At 47.5% G+C, this 14,079-nt stretch overlaps 1 protein-coding gene across 6 annotated transcripts in view; it reads right to left on the reverse strand.

Annotated features, from left to right (window-relative positions):
* The window catches only part of GPSM1 (G protein signaling modulator 1), a 140,182-nt gene that overhangs the window by 93,081 nt on the left and 33,022 nt on the right, over nucleotides 1-14,079 (reverse strand). The window contains exon 1 of one of the 6 annotated variants that reach the window (XM_044992588.1): nucleotides 752-789. The exons of 4 other annotated variants lie outside the window; for them this stretch is intronic. In XM_044992588.1, coding sequence (XP_044848523.1) covers nucleotides 752-774 — 23 coding nt within the window. In that variant the 5' untranslated portion in view covers nucleotides 775-789. Of the gene's footprint in view, nucleotides 1-51; nucleotides 249-751; nucleotides 790-14,079 lie in introns of those variants that run through there. One more of the 6 variants, XM_044992590.1, reaches the window with a different exon arrangement.

Raw genomic sequence — 14,079 nt, forward strand, 5'->3', positions numbered from 1 at the left:
GAAGACGCGGGGAAGGGGAATTGTACAAAACGCTCCATACAGAATAACCACCTGATCAAGGGTTGTTAGACACATGAAGTGGAGGAGCAGCTGATTTCCCCTTTCATAGGGCAGTTGGAGTGATCCACTCGTCTTCCCTTCCCGACAGTCAGAAGTTTAGGGTGGCCTCGGGCATGGGGTTGTATCTCGGACCATCTTGGCTAATAGCCATTGATGGACCTATCCTTTATCTCATTCTTCACCGAACCCAGTTATACTTTTGGCCATCAACATCCCATGGCAGTGAGTTCCACAGTTTAACTTGCCATTGTGTGGAAAAAGTACTTCCCCTTGTTTGTATTAAACCTGATGCCTATTTAAAAAAAAATGAACACACTTCAGACTCCTGTTGAAATAAGAAAACAACAACACTCCGCACATCGTAGGCTCTCAAATGCTTCACCCTCATTACATTTAGCCTCCACACCCCTGTGACGCACACTCTTCATGCTAGAGACGGAGAAACCGAGGCACAAAGGCTGAGTGACTGGCTCAAAGTGGCACAGAGAGTCTGTGGCAGAGCCAGGCTCAGAACCTAGGTCTCTTGACACCTAGTCTTGTGCTTTAGCCACAAGTCCATCCTTTCGAACAGCTCTCTGAACCGGCTTCAGTTAGCACATGTAAATAGCCCAGGTGCTAAAGGGTTCCTGGACTATACGAATTAGGAGTGCTCATCGCTGTCACAAAGCGGAACCAGGGGCTATTTCCCGACCTGCTCTCACCATCTGGCAGCATGACCAGCTCCTCATTCCACTGCACAGCAAAGTTGTGTTGCTTCTCTTCCTCTCCAGGCAGCACCTGATGTACTTCCTGGCTATAAAAAAATGATTAATCATGTTTTTATGGCAGTGTCTAAGGGCCAGCCAAGACCGGAGCCCCTGGTGCCAGGCACTGAACAAACAGAGTGGTTGACGGTCCTCACTAAAGCTTGCAATTAAATAGACAGGGTAGACCCAGGGTGAGAAGGGCAGGTTTGGAGTGATGCTGAACTGAAGAGACTGTGAAACGAGAGGCAGGGAAAAGAACAGGGTTGGAGCAAATATCAGGCGTCAGCTGGCCCCGTGTGTCTGAGACGAGGGTAATCCAAAATTACAGGCCACCTTTGAAAATGCTGGCTTGAGTGATTTGGCTAGTATTACACACAGGGCCAATGTGGGATTGTTAGGATGAGAACCCAGGCCTCATCTCCTGGTTCCCAGGCCCCACACACACTCAGCGTCGCCGCACGAGAGCAATGGATGGGTGTGGTTTTCTTTAAGGGAGTGCATACCTCATCCACCCTAAATTGATGCCCATGCCGCTTTCCCAAGGGATAACGCAGAGGCTAGCCTGGTTGCTGCACATTTTTAACGAATCCCACAGAAATCTGGCAAGCACTACAAACTTTGGACTGTATAGAATTTCTATGCTTATAAGCCACAGTTCCCTGGGCCTGTTTTTCATTAACTTCCCGGCCGTCAGTTTTTCCACAGGCCTGCTCTACACATTAGCACTAGGGCCCACCTTTTGTCTCTTGTGCTTCTTGACACCTCTTATTACTTACACACATGGTCAATAGCCCATCAAAGCATAGGGAACCCGGGCAAAAGAGCGGTGCAAGAGGTATTTCCTCCCAAGGCCATCTATTCCGCACAAGGAGCCTTGCAGCTCTGTCTGCGTTACAGCTGAAGCCAGGCATCTTAGAACCGTGTTTACACTTTGTAAAAAGATGAGTATATTTTGAAAAAAGAAAGAAAAGGTTTAATTAAAAATATTCAATGACATTTAAAATATTTTTAACGACAATTCTTTAATTTTTTTTGGGTCAAAAACCAAAATATTTAGGCCAAAATGGTTTATGGATTTCTTTATTTATTGTGAACATTTCATTTTGGTCAAAAAGGCATTTTCCATTGACTACAAAGTTTAGATGGCACATATTTAGGGTCAATACTTGTCGTGATTTGGGCTCCCATTAAGGTTTGCCTGATCAGTGTGCACCCCCCCCCACTCTGGTTGCCCCCAAAACACAAACAAACCCAGTGTTACACCCCGGTGCGGGATAATCTTGTAGCATGGTTTGGCCATCACAGATCCCAGCTGTCAGAGAAACCATGAGGTGTTTAAACACAATTGTCGCTAACATCTCTACAGCCTCTAATGTTGACAGTGCTGGGCTGGTTTGTAGCTCACAACGTTCTTTGCACAACTCATAATCAACCTGTGGAACTCACAGCTGCAAGGTATTATTCAGGGAAGTATCTTAGCAAGACTCATAAGGAATTGATACTTCCATGAAAAAGAATAGCACGAACAACAACCCTTGGTAGAGGAATATTAACAAGGGTGTTCAAGCCTCAAGCGAGCCCAGGTGTATTTTGGGGGTTTTCTCTATTTCGTCTGCAGCAGCTGGATAGGTCAATATCAAGAATAGGATACAGGCCATTAGTTCGAGTAGGGCAGTTGCTACAGTGAGCTACTGTTTGCTGAGATTAGTCATTTAAAAGATTATTTACAATGCTGCGCAACAATGCTGAGATAAAGCAATAAGCCTCCTACAAGGGATTAATCCAGGACCCACATTTAAAAGACTTTCACAGCTGAGAAGCGTCTTTACGTTTCCTGAAAGACAGAGCCGAGGCTAGGTTCCAGGATGGTAGTTTTGACAGGTTCACTATTCAAACATCTAACCTCTCAACCCCACGGGATTTCCAGGCAAGATAGGAAGATAAACTGGCCAGACAATCATCGCAGCACCATGGAGTCATTAAGAGCTACCAAAGAAATAGCAAGCCATCGAGTGCAGAGTGCAAGACTTTTGCACGTGTACTTTTCTACGATATTTACTGCAAAAAATAACCCCCCTGCTCTGAGTTCATGCTGAGGAAGCAAAACGGCCCAATTACAGGTTTCCTTGCCAAGTTGGTTCATGCAGCACTGAATTGTCTAACACACGGCAGGGATTCACAGAGACAGAAATTTTATTTTCCTCCTTTAGAATACCAAGAGCAATTGCTAGGCATGGCTGAGGTATATGAACCCCACCACAAACTAGTCCTGGGATAGATTACACCAGTGGTACAAATGCCAATCTTCTCCTTTAGATTTCCAGACTGCCTCGATTCTTACAGCAACCCTCGTCGGCTCCATCGAGCTTTTACAAAACGCTTGCAAACACGGGCTAATTAACGCTCACAAGACAGGTAGATACTGGTGAGTAACCAACATTATCCCCATTCTACAGAGGGGGGCAAGTGAGGCCCAGCATTTAAGGGGCATGCTAGGAGGCTCTTTGACTGCTTAGTGGCGATTATTTCTTTGAACCAAACACTTCGTTCATCCAACCTGCATTAAAAATAGAAATTTGTGATGCTGTCGATTTGACACAAGAAAACAGAACAAAAAATGAAACCAGCGGGAGGCAATAGAACCAGGGTTGGATAGTGGCGATAGTGGGGTAGGGCAGGATTGGAGGTCAGGACTCCGGGGCTCTGCCACTGATTCACCATGTGACTTCTGGTAACTACACATGCCTCAGTTTACCTTATCTGTAATGGGGATATTACCTACCTGCCTGAGAAAGATAAAGCAGATCATTAGCACCAGAGGGTCATTACTTGCATTATGTTGGCATCTGGTGGCTCCAGTCATGGAGCAGGACCCGGTGTAGCCAGGTGTTGTACAAACAAAGCACTAACCCAGTGTCCCTGGCCCAATGACCTCACTGGCTAAGTCTAGGATGAGACAATGGGGTAAGACAGTCGGGGAGAGCACAAAGAAACAACGAGGCAACACTGTTGAGCATGATCAGCAGTGGCCTCAGCACATCAGCTGCCTGACCACAGAGTTTTTGTAGGCCCCAGGGCAGAGGAGAGTTTTAGGGAGGGATCTGAAGGAGCTCAAGGAGGTGGCTTGGAGGCTGTTTGCAGGGAGCGCCTCCACGTAGGGGTGGCAGAAGAGAAAGCACAAAGGTGCTTGCTTGTTAATTTGAGAAATGGGCTCCGAAGGCCGGCCCCACTGGCAGAGTGGAGTCAGGAGCCGACGTTGCAAAAGCACCTGAGCGATGACAGGGAGGGTGGAGACGGAGGAACAGCGCAGTGCAGGTATGAAAACTGGCTGGTGCATAAAAAGATGAACCTGAGCCACTCTCTCTCCAGGTGCAGACAGGGCTCTTTTCCCCTTGTCTTTTCCAATGCTTCGGGCAGAACTCATCCCCCCTACGGTTAATTCATGCCGTGGCACTCTCACCCCCAAACGTCATCAGCCCCAAACCCAGGAAAGACCCGGGCGTTCGCCGTTCATCGACAAGAGTCCTGCACAGCCACCAGAAAGAGGTCACTGATTTGGGCCAGAAAAGTAAAACTGGCCTCTCTTTGTTTGAGGAACTGCAACACGCAAAACCAACCCTTCTAGGGCTTTAGCGACAGTGATTCCAGCCAGCAATTGAGAAAACTGGAGAGACACCACTGAATTCTCCCAAAAATAATAAAACTGATCTCTGCAAGCCCTAATGAGCAGGCCAGTCTCTCTCATGCACTCCACCCCCCAAGAATGTCCTTGGCTAGCATATTCTGTCACAGGGGAGCAGTTCTCTGTATAGTGTTTGGAAAAGAATTGAACAAAGTGTTTATTACAACTTGCTCCTTCTTTAATGTGACGACTCCCATTTGATCTGCTTTTGCTGATTTCCATGTGGTTAGAATGGTATTTTACTGAGGCACTACTTTTTAAAAAAAATATTATAGCTGATTGCCAAAAGTGTGATTGGCTTGTCTGAGCAGCTTCCTGGGCAAATGAAGGACACGACATTCCTAAAACAATTTGGGCTGATTTCTCAGCTTTTTGGGCTGCTAATTTACCTCAAAGCTATATAGTTATAGCAGAACAAAAAACTTTGAGTAGACAAGGTACAAGAAAGACAGAACAGGAAAAGAGTGTTTCAGTGACCCAGACATAGACATTTTAGAAATGTTACTGATAATGCAGCTTATGAAACATTTCCCCCTCTCTATCCTGCAGCTTTAAAATTTCTAGCTTGTCTGCAAAGGCAGCTGCTGTTTTGCAGACTGGCTGCAAGATGTCACAGAAGACTCACACACACTGTGCTCTCACTCAGACTTTTCTTTGTTCTTTCTTGTTCTGTGGTTTGCCTGTAATCTGACATCCAAGTTGCTGAGGCCTAGAGTACGTGACCGCTCTTTGGCCGGGAAAACACAGAACTCATTTGTCCGGAGTCAGACAAGCCAGGGGTAGAGAGGAGATGAAAGGTTTTGTAGAAAGTTTGACTGCTGCACCATTGCATAGGGGTTCCCTGGTTTGAGACTGTAGAAGGACGGATTGTAACACTGGTGGACAGGTGTCCCCATTGCCACAGCAAAGAGGCCACGGAAAGAATGGCCAATCGCCTGCAAGTGGGACCTCTGAAGATAGGGCGACCAGACAGCAAATGTGAAAAATCGGGGGGGGGGGCGGAAAATAGGCGCCTATATAAGAAAAAGCCCCAAACATCGGGACTGTCCCCATAAAATCGGGACATCTGGTCACCCTATCTGAAGATCAAGACTGAGGCATGGTAGCACGAAGAAACTTGCTCCGCTGGTGCCTTCGCTGTTCCTCCCTTGTAGAGGAAGAGAGCTCCCCACTGGCACTCGGAGCCCTACCAACCTGTTTTAAAATGGGGCACTGCACACCCGAGCTGCAGAGGCCCAGGGTAACCCTTGCTGCAGGTTCCAGACTATTCACGCCGCACATCCAGCCACCCGCATGGCTGCTGCCTGCCGGAGATGGACGACATCAGTGCCGAGCAAGCAGAACTGTGCTGCTCTCTTGTCAAAAAGCCAAGCTGGCCCTTCCCATTGTCAGCTAATCCTATTGGCCTGGTAATCTCGCTGGGCAATCCTGTCAATACAGCCCCTCCTCCCAACAGGAGGATTTGCTTCAGCTGGCTTTGCACCCTGATCAGAGCGACCCAGAGCGCTTAACCAGCCAATACCCCAGGCTGAGAACGGCTACCACAGGCAGAGCTGCAAAACATGTGTTCTGAGGCGACAAAGTCTGAGAAGCGGGGCTTCCCGGTTGCCGCACCAGGGTCACTGATTTGGGGGCTACTTTGTCACACACTTGTGACTGCAGGGAACACAGCGAGTTGCATTAACCCTCATTTCTGCCCTGCAAGTAGAAATGCAATACCCCTGCTCTACAGAGGGGATCCTGGGAAACAGACAGGCGGTGAGTCAGCGGCTGAGCCGAGAATCAAACCCAAAAGCTGAGCTACTCTAACTGCAAGGGAAAGATAGTCCTGTGGTTAATCTGGGTTTGATATGGGAGTCCCTCTGTGAGCCTGGCCAAGTCCCTTAGCTCCGCATCGGGAAAACACAGATAATTCAGTGTAGGGGTGCGGTGAAAATTCATAAAGTGTGGGGGGCCCCAGACGCTACAGTGTGCTACAAAGTGACAGCATGGCCTAGTGGAGAAAGCACAGGACTGGGACTCAGGAGACCTCCATTCTGTTCCTGACTCTGCCACGGGCCTGTTGGGTGTCCTTGGGGAAATCACTTCACACCTCCGTGCCTCAGTTTACCTAGTGGAAAATTATACTGACCTCCTTTATGAAGCGCTTTGAGATCTACTGATGAGTAGTGCTATAGAAGAGCTAGAGATGATTATTATACAGTGAAGCAGGCCATAGAAATACCAACACAGAGCAAGAGGACACAATTGTGTCTTTATTGTGGGACAATTTAGTGCTACACTTATTTGTTCTGCGCATACTCAAAAGAGGAAGCGGCTGCAACATTTCTGTGTTGTTCTCAACAAACCCAAAAACCAATACAATCCAAGGCATAAATGGGGCATACTTTTAGCATCATTTGCTAAATTCTTAAAGCTCTAAGCAACATTTTGGCAGCTACTGCTATTTCACCAAATGGGAATTGGGTGTCTAATTCTCCATTGTGCCTTGGAAAATATCCCCCAAGTTCATAAACAACAGTCTGACTGGCGGGTAACCAGGGAAAATGGCAGTACGGTCACTGGGAGAAAGAAAAGCAGCAGCAGTTACTTCTCGGGCTGGGTCAGATTTCTAAAATAATACAATCAGATAGACAGACAGACAGACAGCTAGAACGCTCTCTCTCCAGCTGACACACTCTCATGACCTCCCTTCTCTCTCTCACTGCTTGGCGGCCCCCCAGCCCCTTAATAACAAAGGGAATAAACACCCCAGAACAGCTCATTGAATGGTTTACCTAAATTCCAGCACAAACATTTGATTGAAACCACTGTAAAATGCCCAGATTGATGTGGTTATTTTACTTGGGTTAGGAAGTCCCCCTGAGTTTCAGAGCAACACCAATCCTGCTTTAAGCTGTTTTCAATGGAAATAAAAAGAAATTACACCATCTGTCTTCAACCCATGTCTAGAGATCACGCCTGGAAAGCTGTGCAGAGAAACCAGCCTTTCAAGAATAAACTTCCTTTGTGGTATTTTGCACTGTAATGTCCCAGTTTTGCATTTTCAGCATCCCAAACTCCCACTGGTTCCAAAGGCAGTTTGTGGTTTGCAAAAAACGCAGGATCATTAGAACTTGTCTCTACCGTTATTATTATTATTATTCATAATAATTTGGAGTGGTTCCTTCTATGTCTTAGGTAGGCACTTTCCCCACACCTGCTCCAAAAAGCTGACAGTCAAAAGACGGAGACCAGGGAAAGGGGAATAACAATAGGCTACTTATATGCAAATCAACTGGATTCATTATAAGCAGCACCGCAGGGATGAATCTTTGAGAGACGTAAATGTGGAGAGGGTTACACATGTTACCCTGTTACATACGTTAGGGAAGTTTCACTAGCCAAGGCACAAGCCACACTCTGCTGTAGGACCCAGCGGTAGGTTTCTAAGTAAGACATCGCAAACGAGCCAAATCCTGAGATTCTTACTCACATAAAACTTCAGCTGGTTTCAAGACTGACCTTCCCCGAGGGTCCCGTTTGCCCAAGCACAGAGCACATAAAAGCTGAGGTCACCAGTTCCTCTAATCCTACGGAGCAGGAATAATCAGGGAGCAGATCACAGGCTCATCAAAAAGAGAGAAAACTTTTAAAATTATGTAAACGACTTATTTAAAACAAACAACCAAACCCACCCGCAAACAATCCAAGCTTAGAAAAAACCTAACTAACTGTAACAAAACACCCACCTACTTCTTCCAAGGGCAACATCCATCACTCTCATTTTATAGTGGCCAGAGGTGAAATCTGTTCTGCCGCTGAGCCTAATTTGTAAATTTCATACCCACAAACACAATCGCATACGCTTTCTGGGTGCTTTGCTAATGTTACCATAGTAACTACTCAGGCACAAGGGTGTCCCGGCTCCCAAATGCATGCAGCCTTTAATTAAAATCTGTTTGTCCTTGAACTGGCTGCTTTGCTGAATGTCTGACTTGCCTAATTACCATCAATGCTCCATTTGGGACTTACTAAAAAGAGAGGGCGATGAAAAGGCTTTTTCCCTGCTGCACACATGGCAAATGAAACCCCTTTGCTGCTGTGTGAAGGGATGAAATTTGCAGGGCTGCTTATTATGGGGAATACAATGTGGCCCCCACAATCACTGGTCCTTAGACACCCCAAAGCCTCTGTATTCTGTGGGAGCATTCACATGCGGCTGCTCCAACTTCAAAGCCAAAAAAACCCAAATGTTGCACACTGCGTTCTCCAGCTCCTGAGTCCCAGGGCGCCGTGGAAATCAGATCAGGACATGCCCGTGAGTTTGGATCAGAGGAAAGGGGCCCCCAGAGAAGGTCATGCTGGGAAGGAGCTATTTGCTTGGGCTAAATGGGTTGGGATTTCAGCAGAGTGGGAACAGCACAGACTCACAAGAAGGATGCGGGTAGGAAAGATGGCAGTATCACTGCCAAGCCTGGTGGGTTCAAAGTGTAACAAAGCACCAGGAGCTAAGATTGGGGGGAAGGATAGCTCAGTGGTTTGAGCATTGGCCTGCTAAACCCAGGGTTAGGAGTTCAATCCTTGAGGGGACCATTTAGAGAACAGGCATTTAAAAAAAAAAAAGCAAGCCTGGGGATTTGTCCTGCTTTGAGCAGGGAGTTGGACTAGATGATCTCCTGAGGTCCCTTCCAACTCTGATAGTCTATGATTCCTTGGTTTTAGTCCTGGCTCTGCCACTGATTCACCAGGTCACCTCACATAAAGCCTGTGGACAGTGTGTTTCTCAGGTTACTCATCTGTAAAAGTGGCCTAATGCTGCTTATATATCTGCCTGGATGCCATGTGGCTTAATGAACACTTGTAAAGTGCTGTGATGTCCGGAGCGACAGACATTCAAGTGATCCCCACGGCGGCTCTCAGCTTGGAGCACAGATTTTTTTTTTTTAAAACATTCACAGCATAGAAAAAGCCACAGCGGATGGTGAGTTTGGCATGGGGAAGACCGTGGCATGCTTATGACACTGGCCAAAGACATGGGTTCAAGTCTCTGCTCCACCACAAACTTCCTGTGTGATATTGGGTAAGCCAGGCTTGATCTACACTTAAAACTGATCCCACATAGTTATGCCCACCAGGGGGATGAAAAAAAAACCCCACATGCCCTAGTGACACAGCTCTGCTGACAAACCCCCCAGGGTAGACGCAGCTCGGCCAACAGAAGATGCTTGTCAGCAGAGCTAACGTTTGGGGAGGTGGCGTTCCTACACTGGCGGGAAAAACTCCTGCTGCTGGCATACACAGTGTCTCCACTAGGGAGCGACGCCAGCATAGACGCTGTAGTGTAGACATAGCCTGTTACTCAGCCTCTCTGTGCCTCAGTTCCCCACCTGTCACTGGGGATAATAGCACCGTCCTACCACACAGGAGTGTTGTGAGGATAGATCCATTCAGAGCTGTGATTAGTGCTCAGGCACTGCACTCATGGGGGCCATACAAGTACCATAGACAGCGAGGAGAAAAGAGGACCGGTGTGTTATTCTTGACAGCCACCCTCCAAGGACAAAAAATGCAGACGAGGAAGTTAGAGCCTCCATTCCTCCCACACAGAAGACAACAGGCCCTGGCCCTCTTTTTCCGCAAGTTGTGCATCTTCTGCACAGAGCCAAAGGCCCAGCCCCGAGCCCCCCAGCAGCAAGAGGCCGCACTGGACAGTTCTGCAGACGGCTTTTTCTGCTCAGATCACTGCCAGGAGCTGGGGCTTCAGAGGTGCCAGGGGCACCTTCAGTTCCACCCAACACAGTAACCGCTTTGCAGCCTCACTCCGTGTGCTTGGTGGATTCTGACGGTCAATCCTTTGGCCTCTGAGAGACACTGAGCCAGGGACGCACTGCTTGTTCTCCTCTGTGCTACCGCTGCACCAGAGAAGGGGAGACGGATTCTACTGGCTTTATCTCTGCAGCCCCAGAAAAAAAAATCTGCTTTTCTTTTTTAGTCTTAGGGCACCAGAAAAACAAATTTCCACCTTGATCACTGAAACCCAGCAACCAAACAAAGATCCCTTCTCCATCCACCTTCTCTCTCAGCTTTGCTCCATGCAGGGTAACAGAAAGAGCCACAGAGTCATCCACATACGGTGGCTATAGAAGAGGAACCGTAAGTTGTAAGCGGGCCATTCACTGTGCCTCACGGAGCAGAAGGCCCATTCTCTCTGAGCTGGGTTCTCCTCTGGCTGCGGACCGTGAATCACAGAGCTGTCAGCGCCAGCCCGTTCCAGACAGAAAAGTTGGTCTCGTGCTGCCAAAAGAGTTTCCTCTCATGAGCCAACACAGCTTGGAGTTCTGCAGGAGAGACACCTCTTTGAGCCACCGCCCACCTCCAGCTGCTGCCAATGTGCTTTCCACATGTCTCAAGAAAGTTTTAGATCAATAAAAAACATGCAAGGGTTGGAGAATCCCACGGAAGACCCCGTGACCACCTTTTCTATTTGCTCACCCCCCTGGGCTTCACGGGAGCCCCAGCCTTTCCTTCTTCCAAGACTCGAGGGCTTTCCCCGGGAAAGGCCCAGGAAGACCGTCAGGCCTGCGTAGCCTAGAGAGACAGTCGCTGCTCACTACTCAGTGCAGCTAAAGAGGATTCAATCCCTGCTGAGCCAGCAAATCGCTGATGACAGCACAGTGAACAAGCTGATGAGCGTGGGCACAGCCATATGGTATTATTAAAATGGAAAATTCTGCACATTAGCTGCTATTTTTGTTTCCCAGACCAAGATGCTGTAACTTGTGAATTCATTTCTCCCCACACCCCAGCTAAGCTCCCAGCTAACAGCACAGTAACACCCCACCCCCCATTATGGGTTTCAGCAGGGGTAGGAAAGAATCAGATACTTTGAGGCAGCCTCTGCTTATAGGTACGACCCTCCTTTAGGGAAGACTGGTCATACAGAAATGCACATGGCTCTAGAACAGCAGCATTTCCAGCTATCAAGAAGCACCAAAGAGCCACATATCAGACTTGTAAATGCAGGAAAAGGCACCTGAATCAACACACAGGCACATTAATTAATAACAAATGGATTAAATTACACGGACTGTTCTCCCTACCAGCTTACCTGGCTCTCACCAATGTACCCTCTGAGTGCTTCACAGATAGCAGGGGATTTATCTTCAGTGCACTCCTGGGAGGCTGGGCAGGGCTGTTAGCCCCATTTTAGAGAGAGGGAACTGAGGCATGGACGGATTAAGTGATTTGCCCATGGTCACGCAGGGAGTCTGTGGCAGAGCCAGGAAATGACCCCAAGTCCCAGTCCTCAACAGAACTACAAGACTATCCTTCCTCCTTGTTTGCCTTGTTTAAAGAACGCTCTCTTTGTGAGGAAGGAGAGGGAGAGCAGAGCGATGGGAAGTAGGGAGGTTAGGTGTAGCCTTGAACAGCAAGATGGCCCAGATTCGTTCATCACCATCACCTAAAGACTAACGATGATTTATACCAAATATCTTTTTGCTGCCTCGTAACTTAACCAAAGGACCAAAGAGCCAGAACACTCCTTCACATAAACCATGGGAGCAAACACAATGGCTCCAAAAGAGAAAATGCTTTTACACTACACGAGAATGTACCAGAGCTGGCGTGAGAGCTAGAACGTCCTCTTAGGTACAATGAAGCTTCTTAAACATTTTAAAAACCTTATTTACTTTACAAACAATAGTTTAATTATATATTACAGACGTATAGAAAGAGACCTTCCAAAAATGAAGAGTGAAGAGTGAATAAATGAAGACTTGGCACACCACTTCTGAAAGACTGTCGACCTCTGGCTTACTCCAAACAGAGCTACTGTGGTTATAAAGCAAGAATCATGATTAACAGAGCACAGGAAACATATACACTGGGAATATGAGGGCTACAAACCTTTTCTGAGGAACTAGTATTTGTTCCTGTTAATGTGATTTTATGGCTTCAGCGTGATAAACTCAAACACCACATTGAAATGTGTCGAATTTTATATGAAAGTAAATATTTCACAGCATCAGTTATGGGCTGGTGCAAATCCTTCCTTCTCTAAGCAACCACAGAGCAAAGTTCTAAAGTGCCTTAACGTGCCCAGAGATTCACTGGTTTGTCTAATTATAGCTGAATTAGCAATGCAAGTGGCAGCACACCTTTAAAGAAACTAATCAGGCTGGGAATTATTTGCCATCAGTAATTTGCTCTCTCAGCTTCCAAACGTTTCCTGTGCAAGAGGAGCAGTAAATCCGAACTATTCGTGACAAATTACCAGGCTCAGATAAGAGACGCTCTAACTCTCAGGCTGTGTCGTGTTCAGCTACATTGGCTCATGACGGATGAAGATCACATGCCACAAAATGGACAAATTGGCACTTAGGTCTCTCATGCCAAACTATACACCAGTCACAATGAAAGGTCACCAGAGGGAATAAGCGTGCGGTTTGTTCCCTTTGTTCTTCTGTAAAAAAAGAAGCCCAGAAAGTCTTTTTTCCTCTCTCTCTCTCTCTACAGAACTTTTTTTTTTCCTGTTGGCTTTTTGCATTAGAAAAATCAGGTCCTGTTTACCCTGGAGAACTCTGGCAGCTGGAGGATGGCTGAGCATCCCATTCCAGTTCTGTTTTAATTCTGTCCCTTGCATGGATGCACTACGCTAGTCTTTAATTACGTGATCACATTCTATTTTTTGCTACACGCATGGTCACTGGCGTCTGAACCCTTCAGATTCATAGCACAGACCACTTCTATTTGAACTAATCGGCAACTACTTGCAGAAGTAGGCTACTTTCCTCTACATCAGTGGTTTTCAACTTTTTGCCGTTTGCAGACTCCTAAAACATTTCAAAGGGAGGCACAAAGGCCGCTTTGGAAATCTTAGACACAGTCTGCGGACCCCCAGGGGTCTGCGGACCACAGTTGAAAACCACTGCTCTGCATGGACCAGCCCCCAGAGGGGGACACGACCCACACTTTAAACAGTATTTCGGAGACAGGAGTGCAATGCAGATTCCTGGGTTCAATTCCTGGCTGCGGGTGCAGGATGGGTGTGATCTAGTCCTTTGAACAGTGGTGACATACAGAGTTACGCAGACAGACGGCAGTGGGCTAACACTCGAGCCAACTCTCTCGTCACTATTAGCACTAATTAGGTTCCCCTGGAAAAAGTCTAACTGGACAGAGGTGTACAGGCCAGACTGGGGGTGGGGAGTCAGTGAGCCCATTAACCTGGGCATGGGAAGGAGTGTTCGGTGGGGGGAAAAGGCTAGGAAACCCATCTTTCCCACCCCACCCCCTTTTGGGGAAGTGCTTAGAAAGGTGAGATACCGTGTAAAGGTAACTGCTGTGTATTGGTGGAGAGATTAACACCCTGTAAATAAACGACACAGTGGTGTTGCCAAGGAAGCAGGTCCCAGTGCTGTCTGTGTTCACAGGTGAGGCAGGGGTCAGGGTACGCTGCCCCGCCACAACACAGCACGGTTACTCTAAAAAGGCCCCGTGGATGAGACGTGGGTCTGTGATACTGGCGAACGGTGTTCTATCCCCCGGGGTCCGTTCCGGCCACTTCATTAAAGGTGCCTAGAAAGGGAGCTGAGCTCATTTGACAAT

This window comes from Mauremys mutica, chromosome 18 (genome assembly GCF_020497125.1).
Source record: "Mauremys mutica isolate MM-2020 ecotype Southern chromosome 18, ASM2049712v1, whole genome shotgun sequence".
NCBI classification, from domain to species: domain Eukaryota; kingdom Metazoa; phylum Chordata; order Testudines; family Geoemydidae; genus Mauremys; species Mauremys mutica.